At 32.6% G+C, this 18070-nt stretch overlaps 2 protein-coding genes across 2 annotated transcripts; both read left to right on the top strand.

Annotated features, from left to right (window-relative positions):
• Positions 1–4414: 4414 nt before the first annotated feature.
• Positions 4415–10758, top strand: NCBP (Putative cap-binding protein). The gene is made up of 6 exons (XM_088124470.1): positions 4415–4728; positions 8257–8352; positions 8465–8569; positions 8750–8827; positions 10107–10226; positions 10324–10758. The coding sequence occupies exons 1-6, from the start codon at positions 4528–4530 to the stop codon at positions 10453–10455; spliced, it is 732 nt and encodes a 243-aa protein (XP_087980596.1). The 5' UTR covers positions 4415–4527; the 3' UTR covers positions 10456–10758.
• Positions 10759–12603: 1845 nt separating this feature from the next.
• LOC111022946 (tubulin alpha-5 chain) lies at positions 12604–15785 on the top strand. Its single transcript, XM_022300260.2, has 5 exons — positions 12604–12878; positions 13527–13741; positions 13837–14036; positions 14400–14908; positions 15265–15785. The coding sequence occupies exons 1-5, from the start codon at positions 12766–12768 to the stop codon at positions 15575–15577; spliced, it is 1350 nt and encodes a 449-aa protein (XP_022155952.1). The 5' UTR covers positions 12604–12765; the 3' UTR covers positions 15578–15785.
• Positions 15786–18070: the final 2285 nt, after the last annotated feature.

Raw genomic sequence — 18070 nt, 5'->3', positions numbered from 1 at the left:
TGCATGAGTTCCCATAACTAAACATTGCAGCCAAAAATTTCACATAACATTCAATTCACAAACAAAAATTATCATGTAGTCATTCAAAACATCATATAAATATTACAACCTAGCCCAAGGCATTCTGAAGCAAAACCTCTTACCTCAATAGCGATCCAAAATAAATGTTTGCTCAATCTTTGAAATTTACTCGCCCAGCCTAAATCAATTTCCCAAAAATTAACAAAAATAAAAAAAAACAATAAAATTTAATTGATGAAATTTAACACCTACTATAAGGATTGCCAATCCAAAAATTTATTCGTGACTTAACGGACTGACGTTGGATGTGTGTACGAGAAAGGGAGGGGAAAATAAAACAGTTATGCCAGAGTGAAAATTGAGAGAGAGGAAAGGGAACGATATAACCAAGGATTTGTGATATTATCTTTTAACTAATTCTAAGCTCAACCCATGTTTTATTCATTTTTTTTATATTTCTTTTATCTTTCTTTCCTTTTATTTTATTTTCTTAATATGCTTTATCTAATCCAATCTTACCTAACAAACATTATTTCTTTTAGAAAAGATAATAACAGAACAAAAAGACTAAATTAGAAAAAAAATCTCTATTGTAACGAAAATTTTTAAAAAATAATTTTCTAGTATATGAGATTAAACTACTAAAATATCATATATAAAAAAAATACGTAGCGTTACATACCGACTCCTAGTTCAAGTTAGTTTCACACACCACATTTGCCACCACAATATGGTTATAGGACCGATCATGGACGTGAATGTGGGGAGCATGGACAATACCTTTACTCTTGCGAGAATTAAGAGACCGATGGCACCGAGAGTTCGTCGTCAGCTAGCTCATAATCGGCTACGTCCCAACAACGGTGGGACGTAGTAGATAGATGGAATGTAAATTTTAGACGTTTAATCATTATTTTATTTATATAAATATCAAATATTATTCTCCAACCTCGTATTTTTTAAATTTAAAGTACAACAAATATATAACTTTAATTTGTTTTAAAATATTATAACTTTTGAAAAATCTTGAATAAAAACAAAATATAATATAATTGTCTTAAAAAAGAATATTTAAAATATATATATAAACAAGATTTTTAAAAAAAAAAAACAAAACAAAAAAGGTTGTTTTGGACGGTGGTCTCCAAAAAACAATTATTTTTGGTTTAAAAAACAAAATAGATAAATAAAAATATATAGAGACGAAGATTTTGGAGAGATACTAAATATTCCATAAATAAAAATTTTGGAGGGAGAAAGATAAATTTTTTATAGAGAAAATTTTTGGTAGGAAAAAAATTAGACTGAGAAAGAAATTTGTGGAGGAAAGATATGTTACAGTAAAGATAAAAAGTTTAGCAAAATTTAAAAACATAAATATATTTTTCTTTTTAATTTTTTAAATTTACAAAAATTTTTAAAAGCGGTTTTAGAAAATAGAAAACATAAAATTGAATTGGTTATTTTTTTCAACAATCAAAAAACATAAAATAGAAAAGTTATCAAACCATAGTTAGTTTTTTGTTTTTGAAATTTTTTTCTTTTTATATTTGATTCAGATTTAAATTTTTTGTTTCAAATAATGTTTTGAAATTATAGGTAAATTTCAAAAACCAAACAAAAAAAGAATTTATAAAATATTTAAAATATTATAACTTTTGAAAAATCTTGAATAAAAACAAAATATAATATAATTGTCTTAAAAAAGAATATTTAAAATATATATATAAACAAGATTTTTAAAAAAAAAAAACAAAACAAAAAAGGTTGTTTTGGACAGTGGTCTCCAAAAAACAATTATTTTTGGTTTAAAAAACAAAATAGATAAATAAAAATATATAGAGACGAAGATTTTGGAGAGATACTAAATATTCCATAAATAAAAATTTTGGAGGGAGAAAGATAAATTTTTTATAGAGAAAATTTTTGGTAGGAAAAAAATTAGACTGAGAAAGAAATTTGTGGAGGAAAGATATGTTACAGTAAAGATAAAAAGTTTAGCAAAATTTAAAAACATAAATATATTTTTCTTTTTAATTTTTTAAATTTACAAAAATTTTTAAAAACGGTTTTAGAAAATAGAAAACATAAAATTGAATTGGTTATTTTTTTCAACAATCAAAAAACATAAAATAGAAAAGTTATCAAACCATAGTTAGTTTTTTGTTTTTGAAATTTTTTTCTTTTTATATTTGATTCAGATTTAAATTTTTTGTTTCAAATAATGTTTTGAAATTATAGGTAAATTTCAAAAACCAAACAAAAAAAGAATTTATAAAATATTTAAAATATTATAACTTTTGAAAAATCTTGAATAAAAACAAAATATAATATAATTGTCTTAAAAAAGAATATTTAAAATATATATATAAACAAGATTTTAAAAAAAACAAAACAAAAAAGGTTGTTTTGGACGGTGGTCTCCAAAAAACAATTATCTTTTGGTTTAAAAAACAAAATAGATAAATAAAAATATATAGAAATGAAGATTTTGGAGAGATACTAAATATTCCATAAATAAAAATTTTGGAGGGAGAAAGATAAATTTTTTATAGAGAAAAATTTTGGTAGGAAAAAAATTAGATTGAGAAAGAAATTGTGGAGGAAAGATATGTTACGGTAAAGATAAAAAGTTTAAGCAAAATTTAAAAACATAAATATATTTTTCTTTTTAATTTTTTAAATTTACAAAAATTTTTAAAAGCGGTTTTAGAAAATAGAAAACATAAAATTGAATTGGCTATTTTTTTCAACAATCAAAAAACATAAAATGAAAAAGTTATCAAACCATACCTAGTTTTTTGTTTTTGAAATTTTTTTCTTTTTATATTTGATTCAGATTTAAATTTTTTGTTTCAAATAATGTTTTGAAATTATAGGTAAATTTCAAAAACCAAACAAAAAAAAGAATTTATGAAATATTTATGCTTTTCAAAATTTCTTTTTCCTTTTAGTTTATTTCTTTTGATATATCTCTCATCAACCTTTCTCTCTCTAACATTTTCCCCTAATTTTTCATATCTTCACAAATTTTCTTTTTCTTGTCTTTCTAAAATTTTCATCTTTAGAACTTTCATTTCTCTTCCTCTTCTAACACATCCCTCGCTTTTTCTTTTCTCTAAAAAATTAAAATTTCCAAATTTTTCCATTTCTAAAATTTCCCTTTAAACTTATCCTTCTTTCTAACATATCTATCTCTAAAATGTCTCTCTTTTTTTTATTTCTAATAAATATATGTATTAACTTTTCTTATTTTTTAGAATTTTCTCACTCCAAATTTTATTTCTCTTTTAATTTTTTATTTTTTTCTCTACAACATATATTTTTTCTCTCGTATTTTTCATTTTCTCTCTCTGAAAATTCCTTTTTTATCTCCCTAATACATTTCTCTCTAAAATTCTTTCTTTCATCCCTAAAAATTTGAAAAGTGTATCTATATCTTTCTAAACTTTTATTTACCTGCCTCTATAGTATATCTCTTGTCTTCTTAGACCATTTAAAAAATAGAAATTCAAAAATAGTTACCAAATATATTTTGTTTATGTTCTTTTAAAGTAAAAAAAATAGAAAACAGTTATAAAATATATATATATGTGTGTTTTTTATTTTTTTCTTTTAAAGTTTTTTATTTTTTTCTTTTAAACAAAAAACGAAAAATAGAAGATTAAAAAACTATAAATAAAAAATCAAATCAAAATAGTTATTGAGATATAAGTTGAAGAATGAATCATAAACTTTTCCTCTTAAGATACTGAATTCCTCCTCTAAAAAATTCTATTGTTTTACGAGGTAATTTTATTATCAACCAATTTTAATATTAAATGACATACATGATATAAAAATACAAAAATATTTGAGATTTAGAATATATATTTCATTGACTTTAAAACACATATTTGTAAATATTGAGGGCTATGTTTCTCGTTACCGTTTTAATTTTTTTGAAAACATATATATTTGGTAACTCATTATGTTTCTCTTTTTTAAATTTTGATAAACGATTTTAAAAATGGGCTAAATTTTAAAAACAACAAAAGTAGTTTCGCTCCTTGTGTTTCCATTTCTTATTCTCAAATTAAATAATATATATAGTGTGTTAACTATTAGAATTGATTATCAACTTTGTGTTGGCATAACACGAACATAGATCAACGATAATTGACACATGTCTCTGACCAAAAGATTATGAGTTCGAATTCTTACTTCTAGTTGTTGTAGTAAAAAAAATTTGGCATTGATGTGACTTGTAAGCTCTATTTAGCCTCTAATGACAGAAATATTACCAAACCGGTCTCTTCTTTCTTTTTATTTTTTATTTTTTTTTGAGTAAATTTCACTAAGAATTTTTTCTTTTATTTATTCTTTTGGTATTAATTTGGTTGTGCGTACCAAAGGCGCTTCTTCTTTCTGTTTTTCCGGTTCTCTCGGTTGGGTCTGCTTATTTGCAGTCTCGCGGACGCACAAAGCAGGCGACAAGGCAATTTAGGTCACACGAAGAAGCTGTCAATGGAGTTGGTAACGGAGAAGAAGGAATTCGATGCTGCAAACGACAACAAGCAGCTCAACACTGCTCAAACAGTTCTTGATTCTTCTTATCCACCCTCACTCGCCGCCGATGACTCCTCTAATCATAACAATACTAAAGAAGTTGAAGATTTGAGTGAACGCGTCGCTCGAGACCTCAAAGATGGCCTTCATCCTCTAAAGGTCCTCTCTCTCTCTCTCTCTCTCTCTCTCTCTCTCTCTCTCTCTCTCTCTCTCTCTCTCTCTCTCTCTCTCTCTCTCTCTCACAATGCATTTTGTGAGATGTAATTGTGCGGATTAGGGATGTGGCTTCATAATAAAAGCATCAGAACTTGTTTGGGTTATTTTATCAGTATATGTGTCCTATGTTCAGAGACAGGAGAAGATAATGTGCACATCTTATCTCATTGCCCCTTGAGCAGAAAAAGATGGGATTTTATGGTGCAGGAATTTAGAATTTCTTGAGTTTTTATGCAAATGTTAAGCAAAATCCGCGTCAGATTTCCAAGGGCACATTTTTATAAGAAAAGCAAGGGTTTTACTGATTAATCAGATTAAAGTATTGTTTTGGGGAATTTGGGCTGAAATGAAAGAACAAGAGTTTGTTTGAAGATTTGTTTTCTAACAAGACGTGATTGGGCGGATTGGAGGTTGCACTTTCTGATAGATGTGGCTTTAAAATAAAAGCGTCACAACTTTCTTCTGTTTAATTATAATCAGGATGATGAAATCGAGATTTAATTGATTGAAGAACCGAAGAGTATTCCTGTGTCTGTTTTTTGGAACTCAGCCGGGTAACTGTTCTGCCTCATTGTGTGTTAGTCCCAAAGAGGGCTATCAATTTTCATTTGACGATACACGTCTGGGGGAGCATACTTGAGAGGAGATGGACACAGGCGGTACAGAGGTCCCCCACTTAGGAACTTTCCACATTCAATGGCGAAAACTGTACCGGGATCAATCTCTATGTTATGACAAAATGCTTGCGGCGTCTTGTTTATTTCAAGGGCTTGGATTACTTTAATGGTAGTAATTAAATGCCTATATGTATTATTATGACCTGGTAGCATGGACATCGTCATTTGAGTCTAGTATCAGTGTCAAATATGTTATACGTGGACACAATCTGAATGAAAATCAGATTGGACATGCTCTGAACACCTGGGAATGTGGTCTTGAGTGTCATATTTATCTTATTTAGTAAGATAAGAATTCATAGTTTTCGATCAAATTTTAAATACTTATTATTAGGGAAATACATGGGCTTTGTCTAGGAGTCTTAATACAGCCGAGAGGCTTCAAAGACGGTTCCCCACCTGGGCTTTGTCTCCTTCTATTTGCAGTCTTTGTAATAGGGTGAAGAATCTATTGATCATCTTTTTCTTCACTGTCCTTTTGCCTACAGTGGGTGGAGTTTCATTTTAAATGAACTTTGGTTGTCATTATGTCTCCCAAACAGAGTGGATGAGTGGCTGATGGAGGGGCTCCTGGGGATTCAAAAGGAAACCTATGATCTTATGGAATTGTGCAGTTAGAGCTACCTTATGACTTATATGGAATGTGATGGGCCTAGGCCTCAATTTTATTTATCAACACAGTCAAAGGGAGATTAGAGAGCTCCCTACCTCTCCCAATTCTCATAGAGAATACAGAAACAATATTCAGCAAAAAGATAGCCCTCTAGCCACCACCGTTCTTTCTCATAAACCCCTAAGGCCCTCTCATAACTAACAAATATTCCCTATGGGGCCCACCTACTTAGTGTGTAATGCTCCCCCTCACACAGTCTCTCTCTTCTTCACATGCCTACGCTGGTATACTCTAGTGACTTGGGGTCTATCATAATGAAGGGAAGCTTAGAATTTTTTAAGGTAAAAACTGTTCAGATGATGATTCTTTTATCTGTAGTATACAGCACTTGGCTTCTTGGTGGGGTGGAAATCACAAAGAGTTCGTTTGTAATTACAGCATCATTCCCTAAGGCCCTCTCATAAGTAACAAATATTCCCTATGGGGCCCACCTACTTAGTGTGTAATGCTCCCCCTCACACAGTCTCTCTCTTCTTCACATGCCTACGCTGGTATACTCTAGTGACTTGGGGTCTATCAGAATGAAGGGAAGCTTAGAATTTTTTAAGGTAAAAACTGTTCAGATGATGATTCTTTTATCTGTAGTATACAGCACTTGGCTTCTTGGTGGGGTGGAAATCACAAAGAGTTCGTTTGTAATTACAGCATCATTCCATGATTATTAGAAATTGGAAGGTGTTCCTGTGATTGTATTTCATTTGGGAGAGGGTTTTCTCTACTCTTGCCCTTGGGCTCTCTTCTTCTGCGAGCTTAATGCATTTAGTACAGTTTCTTATATATACATAGATAAAGAAACAAGGAAGCAAACAAATGAAAAATTTCAGCACAAATCAGCTAAACTAGTACTAGAATGAAATTGTATATGTGAGTAATAGTGAGAATTCTGTGATCTCTTGCAGCTGATTACTGGTTTAGTTCTTGAAAAAGAGAGAGAACTTGGAGTATAAATTCTTCAGATATTTTTTCAGTAAACTCTGGTTAAAGAGTTTGTGGTTAATTCCATGGGAGATCTTCCATACTATCTTGGAAGCTTAACAGTCCAAGAAAAGTTGATTTCTTGATTAGGATTTTGCTTTTGGAAGGAGTAAACACAACAGAAAAGCTTTAGAAAAGGTGCCTGCCCGTTTGGGTGATTTGTCAGTATATGTGTCCTATGTTCAGAGATAGGAGAAGATAATATGCACATGTTTTGTCATTGATTCTTTGGCAGAAAAATTTGGGATTTTATGGTGCAGGAATTTATAATTTCTTGATTTTTCTTAATGCAAATGTTTGGTGTAATCTCTTTCAGCATTTCAGAGGGCACATATTTAAAAAGAAAGCCAAGGTTTTATTGATTAATGGGATTAAAGAATTGTTTTGGGGAATTTGGGCTGAAAGGAACCAAAGTTTGTCTGGAGACTAGTTTTCTAGTGAGACAGATTAGTTTGAGGTAAATAGTTAATTAATTTCCATGTAGCCACCTGGCATGCCAATTCAATTTGCAATTGTTATATTAATGATCTTTGTCATTTGGCAAACTTTATTGTAGTCTCCTATTGCAGTCTTGTTGCACACTGTAACCTATCAATGGTTAATAAAAAGTTTGTTTGGTGTCAAAACCTTTTGGAATCAAACAGGAAAAGGGAAAGAAAGAAAGATCAATAAATTTCACTAATCTATCTCACTAGAAAATGATGTTTGAGAAAAAAGTTATACTGCTTGAATGATTTCTTGTTTATCTTTCCTTGCTAACTTCGTTTTCAACACGATAGAAGATAAGTGGAGTCTGACTTGTGAGTTCGTGAGCTCTCTTCTAATTGCAAGTCTGTCCTGCAAGAATTTACAAAGGATGCTCAACTTCTTTGCTCGAATCTTTTCAAATCTTCATTTGGGAGTTTCTTAGACTCGGAATTCTGTGCTTTTCAACCTACATGCACTCCTCTCAAATCTCTTTTGTAATTTTAATATTTTCTTTAATTAGCACCAATTAAAGTGCCTTATGGTTAAGCTTCTTTGCCTTGTGGGTGTAATAAAATCCTATAATTGTTTCTTATCTAAAGAAAATGTCCATATTGTTTCTTATAGAAATATTAATTCTTTTGGCGCTACTGACTTTTTCTGGTTCATTCCTGTATTTAGCACAAGTTCGCATTTTGGTACACTCGTCGGACACCTGGAGTTCGGACTCAAACATCATATGAGGACAATATAAAAAAGATTGTGGACTTTAGCTCGGTACGATCTGTAAACATTCATATTCTGAAAAACTATTCTTAGACTGTGGTAATCTTACGTCAGTCTTTACAATTATTTGTTTTTTGAATGATTAAGCTTTTCTTTTGCATAGGTTGAAGGTTTTTGGGTAAGCTATTGCCATTTGGCTCGTCCCTCTTCATTGCCAAGCCCAACAGATCTGCATCTTTTTAAGGAAGGAATACGCCCACTCTGGGAGGTAATATCTCGAGGGATGCTGCATGCAAATATCTCCTTAGGCTTACTGGGGAGTGAACTTTCCGTTCCTTTTTCCCTTGTTATAATGTAACACAGGATATTGAAAAAGGGTTTGTATTTCTCTACTTAGTGGGGCGCCTGATTCCTATTTCAATGTGTGCTGATTTATATTATCTTTCAGGACTCTGCTAACTGCAATGGTGGGAAGTGGATTATAAGATTTAAGAAAGTTGTATCTGGTCGGTTTTGGGAAGATTTGGTAAGTGATAGCAAAAATAAATATCCTTACAATCAATATATGTTATTTATCCATCTTTATGAAATTAGTTTTTTTTTTTAATCTTGATCCATAATTAACTGTTCTCAACTTGATTGTTGAAATTTAGAGTTGTCGGAAAATATTGATGAATAATGCATGAAATAATTATTCAATATCTTCATATCGTTTAAGTAGTCCCAGTAGTTGATTTGATGCCCCCTCCAAAAAAAAAATATATATATATATCATTTACTAGACTATTGGAGTGTTCATTTCATACTGTTCAACCTTTGAGAACTAAGGTTGATGCATATTGTGTTAAGTGATTTTGGTGGAATGTATGTTCCATTTTCAGCTGGTTGCTCATGAAAAAATTTTATACATCGTAGCTTTCATTTGCTGAGTTTGTGTAATTCCATTGAACATCCCCAGGCCAGGTTCTTTCCTTCAGATCCGCTTCCTTGGTTGTTGTTTGCTTACAGAGACAGCCAACACAGATTTATCATTTATCTCGAAACTCAAAACTCTACTAATTCTCGCTGAACCTCAGCTTTGGTGGAAAAGTTGGAGGAAATGATAAGTTTTGTTGGAAAAGCTTGTTGGATTTTGCTTAGGTTCTTGCCAAATGCTTGAAGATGGAAGCTGAAGAAGCTGAAAGATTTTTTTTTGGCATATTGTTATTGAATTATTGATTGGTAGCCCCTGGACACTTCCTACCCTTTCCCATTAGTTGTAGAAGGCTAAAATTCCATAGAAGACCATTTTTACGTTGGTCTTTTGCCGAAGGTAAGCTCAACACATTGGACAGAATTAGTAGTTGAACCTGTCAACTTGTGCTATCCCCACATTTTACTGCGCATCTTTTTGTTGGTGAAGCTAGGATCTATGGGCCTGTGTAGCTTTGATTCCATGTCACAAGATATTTTGTTGGCTCCTTAAGAGCACCTCGTGGAATTTACCTTACTGGTTTCTGCAATCCCCACATTTGACTGCGTATCTTTCTGTTGGTGAAGCTAGGATTCTATGGGCCGGTGTTGCCAAGCTAGGATTCCATGTCAGAAGATTTTTTGTTGGCTCCTTAAGAGCACCGCATGGAATTTACCTTAGTTTCTTCCCTGTTCTATATGGGTTCCAATGAGATTCTTTATCATCCCTGATTGTGCCTTCTTTTTGCATGTTTTTTGTTTGAGTTAGCCGCATACGTGTGTGTATTTTACATGAGCTTTTGGAAAGGCCGGTTCCATAGACCAATCAAAGCTTATGTTGTACGCTTCTGCAGGTTCTCGCATTAGTGGGCGACCAACTTGATTTCGGCGATAACATATGTGGTGCCGTACTTAGCATTCGTTTCAACGAGGATATTTTGAGTGTCTGGAACCGCAATGCATCCGATCATCAGGTCTGTAACTTGGTCTCTTACTGCTCCACGACACATAAGTTCATACAGAATGATGAGTTTTATTTATTTATTGTATGACCATAACATACCATACCAGGCCGTGATGGGTTTGCGAGATTCAATCAAACGGCACTTAAAGCTCCCACATGGGTATGTCATGGAATACAAACCCCACGACGCGTCTCTGCGTGATAACTCGTCATACAGAAACACATGGTTGCGAGGGTGAAAGGAGGAGATGCGCCTCATCTGCTGCTATGGCTACGGGTATGGCTGCCGAGTCATACAAGGGTGAATGATATTAGCATGGTCTGTGTCCCGTAATTGCTTTTGACCCTTCTTTTAACGTCAGCAATTAATTCACTTTTTTGAGGACTTTGGAGCTTTTTCTTTATTTTACATGTTTGCTCTGATGAGAGGAGAATAGGGCTTGTAATGTAAATATGTGGGCAATTTCTAACTGCAGCCTGCTCTAAATTCACAAGACAAGTCAACTTCTGTTTACATGTTATAACTTAAAATTGTTCTCTCATTCTTTTCTAGGACAAAACTTAACTGTCTCTTTGAAATCAGCCACATGTTTAATATTTATCCAATTTTTAACCATTTCTCTTTCTTTTTTTTTCATAATAAATTTGTGGCAGCAGGTAAAATAGGGGAGCAGCAAAGTTTTGTCCACTGTAAAGTGGTAACTAACTTGCCTTTCTCAACTGTCACTTCTTCTCTGATGATATGTCTGCTTCTTGTCCTTAATTACTCTCATTTTATAGTTATTTTATGCCATATTTGGGTCTTAGATTGAGACTGGGCTGGGCTGAATACCGCGATGGATCTAGAATCCGTTGTGCTTCTAATTTTTAAGTGTCGGGCCGACATTGTTTCGACTGACCCATCCACGCGATGGGGAGACATTTTAGATACGAGATTTTTTCCATGTATGGGTGAGCAGTTTGGTTCCATTTATATCCAAAATTGACATTGAACCAATTAGAAAAATTATAAATAGAAAACTAAAATTGATCTTTTTGAAAATCTAACCAACCACACTGATTATCATACAAAAAATAATTGAAAAATAAATTAGATTAGACCAAAACTGACAGCAAATGTTCGCATGATAACGTTCATTTTTTTTTTTCTATTTCCTATTTCTTTAATAAAGAAAAATATAATTACATTGCTCCCAACACCCATGAATCTAAGAATGATAAAATAAAATCTTTATTTATATCGTGAGAACAAATTAGAAACGAAAAATAAGAAACGGTAACATTGTCCAACATTATTAAAGCAACCGTGGAGAAATTCTAAAAAGAATCTTGTTTGTTTGGTATATGCCAGTGGACACAAAACTGATATTTACAACATTGGGATATTTTGTCTATGGATGATGTTAGTGTGCGTATAGGACAAACACAGCTGGCTAATATCAACTTCTTTTGTCATTGACAACTCACCATGAATCTTTCAACCAACCCTTTCAATTTAATACCTTCAATCATTTACTTTATTTTATATTTTAAATATCTAATCATCTCGAGAATAATTTTGTGAATCATGTTCCAATTACCTTTTTTGAAGTTGAAAGTTCAATCTACGCTTTAAAAATCCTCGATTTGAAAATTTTCATATAACCATATCACCACTCTAAAGTTAACAAAAATGGATTATCTATTCAAAACTTCATTGACAATTAAGTTGTAGAGTCAAATAGCTCTTTTTCTAGCCAAACATAGTTCAGTAGATAAAACATCTATTTTTTCAATCTTCCATCAAAATAATTGTTGAACTAAAAAAACAAAGCGAGTCTAAGACAACTTGAGGTTTACAAATAAAAAGTACATATGTATCTTTAATTTTCAAACGAAATTTATATTTATTATGATAATTATATCTATTGATCCTGTCATTTTTATATTTATCTATATTTATTTTGGTTCAATTACAATACTTTTGACAATTTTATCAATGTACATGACCTGGGAGAATTTGCAGCCCTTTAAATTATTTTTTTAGTTCAACCATTAAGGGTGAAAATCGAGTAATTGTTGTTGAGTCAGGTTTGGATTCAAATTCAAACAAAATAAAAGCCAAAAATGCATTTTCATTAGAAAGAATCACAAAAAGAAAATACTTATTTGAAGAATTAAATGAAAAAGAGAGAAAAAAAAAAGATCACAAAATTATAGGAACTAGGGACTAAAATAGGAATTTATAGGAGATATTAATTAAATAAATTGGTGTAGTGAAGAGGCGACAGTTGGCGAAAAATGGCGGGGCCCGTAAAGTTGGGTCTATGAATCGGCATCCACGCCAAAAACCGACACTTGGTTCAAGCTTAACCCAAAAACGTAGAGACAACAATAACAACTTCACATTTCTCTTCCTTTTTTACCCAATAATTCATTCAATACTTTTATCGCTATTTCCCCCTTCTCAGTTCTCCCTCTGCAGGCTTCCCTGGGTCTCTCTCTCTCTCTCTATCCTCTCTTTCTCTCTCCATCGCCCGCCCGCCCTTTCGAGAGAGATCCATTTCGGGATGAGGGAAATCATCAGCCTTCATATTGGTCAAGCTGGAATCCAGGTCGGCAATTCTTGCTGGGAGCTCTACTGCCTCGAACATGGCATCCAGCCCGATGGTCTCATGCCCAGGTTTTGATTTCCAACGATTGCGGTCTTAATGTGCTTGTTAACCCTTGTACTGATTTTCGATTTGTTTTTTTAATTGGATGGATTCTGCCTGCCTTGTGATGATTTCTGTGTGGTGGGATTGAATCCAAATTGCCGGGGTTCTCCGTTTTGGGAATTTCGTTTGGGTCTTTGGGGTTCTGAATTTTTGGGGCTTTTTTCGATCTGGGGAGTCGTGGGTTTTTTATTGCAAGATCAAACGGAGAAATGGGACCTGGGTTTTAATTTTAATTCTAATTAGATGCGCCTGTAGGCTGTATCGATCTTCATAACTAACTGGAATATTGTTCTAGTAAACTTTTTTCTGATGGGAGTTTCAAGTATAATAACCAATCAGGTGGGATTTGTTATGTTGGGGTTGATTCGTGATGGGAATGGAGGCCCACGATCCGATTTGTGTAATTGTTGAAGAGGATAAGTTGTGGGGCTTTTCTCGGAGGACCTTTCGGTTGAATTAATATTGGCATTTACTGAATTTTTGGAATGGATCCTTTTCCATTTGTGGAATAAAATAATACTTCTAATTATGGAGTTTCTTTGGTTTTTACCCTTTCAAACTCTAAGCATATAACCCTTGTTCTAATGATGTTTTGTTGTTTGTGTATGCTGCAGTGACACTTCGGTCGGTGTTGCACACGATGCTTTCAACACGTTTTTCAGCGAGACTGGTTCGGGCAAGCATGTTCCTAGAGCGATATTTGTTGATCTAGAACCAACTGTTATCGATGAAGTTAGGACCGGGACATACCGACAGCTTTTCCATCCAGAACAGCTCATTTCTGGTAAAGAAGATGCCGCAAATAATTTTGCCAGAGGACATTATACAGGTACATGTATTTCCGTTCCTTTCAAGTTTTTGTAAGGTCGCCCTTTTCACTGTGGTTATTCATTACTAAGCCTACTTTATTTTGACATTTTCCAGTGGGTAGGGAAATAGTTGATCTTTGCCTTGACCGAGTGCGAAAATTGGCGGACAATTGTACTGGTTTGCAAGGGTTCTTAGTATTTAATGCTGTTGGTGGTGGCACTGGATCTGGTTTGGGGTCATTACTTTTGGAACGCTTGTCTGTGGATTACGGGAAGAAGTCAAAGCTTGGATTTTCCATATATCCTTCTCCACAGGTAAGACACAAATTGTTAAGGCTTTGGTGGCTGTGAATCATAGACCGTACATTTTTCATTACTGATTTTCTGCGAATGTTTTGATGAAACATTCATGAAAAGGCCACTTATTTTTTCCAGAATTTTATCAATCTAGTTTAGACTATGGTAAAGGCACCAAGATGCAGCTATTGAAATCAGGATCTTCTTTGTTGATTTCTAGATGAAAGTTGGTTTCTTATCTGAAAAAAAGGATTAAAAAAAAAGAATCTGTTTCTGCTGAGAAATATTGAGTCGTCAACTTTTATCTGCATACATTCAAATCATTCTTATTGCCTATCAAGATTCAAGTCTATTATTAAACACTACGATCTTTATATGCAGGTATCTACTGCTGTCGTAGAACCCTACAACAGTGTGCTTTCCACTCATTCTCTGCTTGAACACACAGATGTTGCTGTGCTTCTGGACAATGAAGCCATTTACGATATCTGTAGGAGATCATTGGATATTGAAAGACCAACTTACACCAACTTGAACCGCTTGATATCCCAAGTCATCTCTTCTTTAACCACTTCCTTGAGGTTTGATGGTGCTATCAACGTGGATATAACCGAGTTTCAAACTAACCTTGTACCTTATCCACGAATCCATTTCATGCTCTCATCTTACGCTCCTGTAATCTCTTCTGCAAAAGCATACCATGAGCAGTTATCTGTCCCTGAAATCACCAACGCTGTATTTGATCCATCAAGCATGATGGTCAAATGCGACCCAAGGCATGGAAAGTACATGGCATGCTGTTTGATGTACCGAGGAGATGTCGTGCCCAAGGACGTAAACGCTGCTGTTGCTACCATCAAAACGAAGCGAACAGTTCAATTTGTTGACTGGTGAGTTAACTGCTCGGTGTTGTTAGAGTATGAAATCAATTATATTTGTGTTCTCAATGGTCTACATCTTATTGATGAAGTTGTTTAGAAGTAGAGGTAGTAACTTTTGCTATCTCATTTAACTATAATCAGCATGATATTGAACTCCTCTGCAGAAATCACAAAATTCATTCATGGTTTAGCATATGATTGAGATCCTGTTAGAAAGAATTATGCATCCAGAACTAAAATTCCCCGAAGGATCTTAGTTTAGTTTAGTTATCTTTAAAAAGGTTCTGAGAAATCAAGTAAAAGTAGGCATATATCTCTCTCTTAGTTCTATGGTTTGAATTAAACGTGGGATGGAAAATTTTCAGGTGTCCTACTGGCTTCAAATGTGGTATTAACTATCAACCTCCAAGCGTCGTTCCTGGGGGCGATCTCGCCAAGGTGCAGCGAGCTGTTTGTATGATAAGCAACAGCACAGCGGTGGCTGAGGTCTTTTCAAGAATTGACCACAAATTTGATCTTATGTATGCTAAGCGGGCATTCGTCCATTGGTACGTGGGTGAGGGCATGGAGGAAGGCGAATTCTCCGAAGCCCGTGAGGATCTTGCTGCTCTGGAGAAGGACTACGAGGAAGTTGGGGCAGAAGACATCGATGAAGAAGAGGAAGGGGAAGATTATTAATCCCATGAATAATACCTGTGTACCCTTTTGTCGTCGTTTTTGTGTTTGTTTCTTATTAAGTCAAGTTGTGCAATGTCTCGTGCATGGTGATCTTGAGGTGTGATGTTTCTGTTGTATGATTCTGTGTCTGTCAATTCTATTGATTTCCACAATTACAGTGTTTAGAACTTCTTGCATTCTTATCATAAGGAGCTGAGGTTTCTGTAAAGATCTTTTACTTTTTTTCGTGAAGAAACGAAGTTTCGGATTTCTGCCACTCTAATTTAAGCGAGGAAAAGTGTAAAAGATTTAAAGTCACTTTTTGAAGTACTTGAGACGTGCTTCTCTGGAAAAGTGCTTTTTAAAGTGATTAATCGAGAATCACTCTCTGCTTCAATTTTGAGTCTGATTGTGTGTTTTTTGTAGGGATGGTGAAGACTTATAGTTGCTTTAAAAATATTGCCTTTTTTCTCCTCCCCTCCTTTAATAGAAAAACAAGATCTAATAATAAGTTATTATCAGTGGATCAGGATCCTTCAGAAATGTTCCTTCAAACAAATAGCTTCTTTCCATATAATTTCATCACCCATTTTTTATTTTAACAATAACAATCAAGACAACGGTTTTGCACTGATATTGATAATCTTTTCTAATACTTGTACAACTATAATGTTATACTTCAACAAAATACACTTTTGGTCAAGGTTCCAATCTTTGTTGCTGATGCAAGGAGGACCTCGTTCTAGAACTTGTTCCTAGTTCTTTTTTTTTTTTTTTCTTCTTCATTCCAATGGCAACAATGTGAGAGGAGAAGAGTGATGGAGACGAAGTCGGTGGCTGACGAGGAGGAGGCAGTTGTCGTGCAGTTGGTCACTTTGCCATGATGACAGCACAATGACGCTCATTTGTAACGCCATAGCATCATGATGTTATGAACTTTAGGTATTTATCTAAATTAAGACAATGTGATACACACTATATAGTGTTATAGTGCTAACACAACTCCTTTTATAAAGGTGGGGTTTTGTGCGTGCAAAAGAACCATGCAGGAAAGGAAACAAAGTTGTTTTTACAATGGTAACAACCTTGACTGAATTGATATTATTGAGTTAGATCTATTGATTTGTCTTGATTGAGTTGTTATTTATTCTATTAATATATTTGTGTGATTAGTGCTATTAATCTCATGATCACATATTAATAGATATTAGATATGGAACTTGAATGTAACAATTTTAAGACTTGGAGATTTAGAGTTTATATTAAAAGATGGCTAAAAGAAGTAAATTTGAGTCCTTGCTGATTAAAATTAGAAATATTAATTTCTTGATTTGTAAGGACGTTTTAGAGCACGATTATAATTTATATTTATGTATTTTTACCTTATAGAACAATTTATTGGCTTGTGTGATTAGTTGGTAAAATCAGTTATCTAGAAACATTTTCTTATTATTTTGTTGGTTTATTTACATTTATTTTTTATTTTTTATTTTGATTATCTAAATAAAACTAGGCAATATTTTTCGTAGTGCTCAAGTGAATTATAAATCCAATCCAAATAATCACTTTTATTCACTGTTTTACGCTTGCATAATTTTTGCTACAGAATTATATACTTGGGATATTCAAGTTCTACTATTCTTTATTCTTAAAATATCAAATAATATTTATCTAGCAATTATTAAGGAAGAGGTAAATTAATTTTAAATAAGTCAGATATATTTTGTTTTCCTTTTTGTTACTATTGTTTTATTTTTATTTTTTTGTTGTTTTTCTAACCAATGTTATCCTCTTTATTTTTTATATATATATATATATATATTTATTTATTTGTGCTATTTGTGCATGCTTTAAATTTGTAAAATAGATTTATTCTAAAACGAAATACATCATATCTATTATCTTTAAAAAAAAAGGCATCATAACTATTTCTTTCTTTTTAAAGTCCAAGCACGTTCATTAACTTTTATTATATTAAACAAATTTAGATTCGTTGAGTTATTATTTAAGTGACACTAAGATTATTTTTAATCATTTATTTTTACTAGCAAGAAATACGCAGTGTACGTAAAATTTCATAGTTTCATTTTAATGTTTAAAAGTATAAAATTTAATTATTTTTTACTTAAATTACTTAATTTTTTCTCTAAAGAAAAATATATATTCATGGATTTTTCATTCTAATTTTGTTCTTAGATATAACAAGGCATAAAATAAAACTTTGTTTTGATTTATTATTCGAGTCATTGAAAAAGAAAATGAAAAAAAAAGTATTTGATCTCTTAGGCCTTTTTAATAAATATTTCAGGTAATCAAGTATTATTTAAAATAATAATTATTAACATGGCATTGAAAAAAAAACTAAAAGTCGAATGTTCAATTAAATAATCTAACTAAAATGTAAGAAAACACAAAACATGGACTAAAGGAGAAAAACATCAGGAAAGAAACCCAAATTTTGATGAATACAAATTTCTCCCTATGATCCATTATATAAAATATATTAAATTAGTA

The sequence above is a fragment of the Momordica charantia genome (genome assembly GCF_013281855.1).
Source record: "Momordica charantia cultivar OHB3-1 chromosome 5 unlocalized genomic scaffold, Mcharantia_2.0 BLBB01000005.1, whole genome shotgun sequence".
Taxonomy (NCBI): Eukaryota; Viridiplantae; Streptophyta; class Magnoliopsida; order Cucurbitales; family Cucurbitaceae; genus Momordica; species Momordica charantia.
This window is presented reverse-complemented; position numbering and strand designations above follow the sequence as displayed.

What these genes read in the sequence shown, in the direction of transcription:
- LOC111022946 (XM_022300260.2), top strand. Translation starts at nt 12,766, where the DNA reads ATGAGGGAAATCATCAGCCTTCATATTGGTCAAGCTGGAATCCAGGTC. An exon ending in TGCCAGAGGACATTATACAG is followed by an intron (nt 13,742 to 13,836) that starts GTACATGTATTT and finishes GACATTTTCCAG; the next exon opens with TGGGTAGGGAAATAGTTGAT. An exon ending in ACAGTTCAATTTGTTGACTG is followed by an intron (nt 14,909 to 15,264) that starts GTGAGTTAACTG and finishes GAAAATTTTCAG; the next exon opens with GTGTCCTACTGGCTTCAAAT.
- NCBP (XM_088124470.1), top strand. Translation starts at nt 4,528, where the DNA reads ATGGAGTTGGTAACGGAGAAGAAGGAATTCGATGCTGCAAACGACAAC. An exon ending in GAATACGCCCACTCTGGGAG is followed by an intron (nt 8,570 to 8,749) that starts GTAATATCTCGA and finishes ATTATCTTTCAG; the next exon opens with GACTCTGCTAACTGCAATGG. An exon ending in GCAATGCATCCGATCATCAG is followed by an intron (nt 10,227 to 10,323) that starts GTCTGTAACTTG and finishes ATACCATACCAG; the next exon opens with GCCGTGATGGGTTTGCGAGA.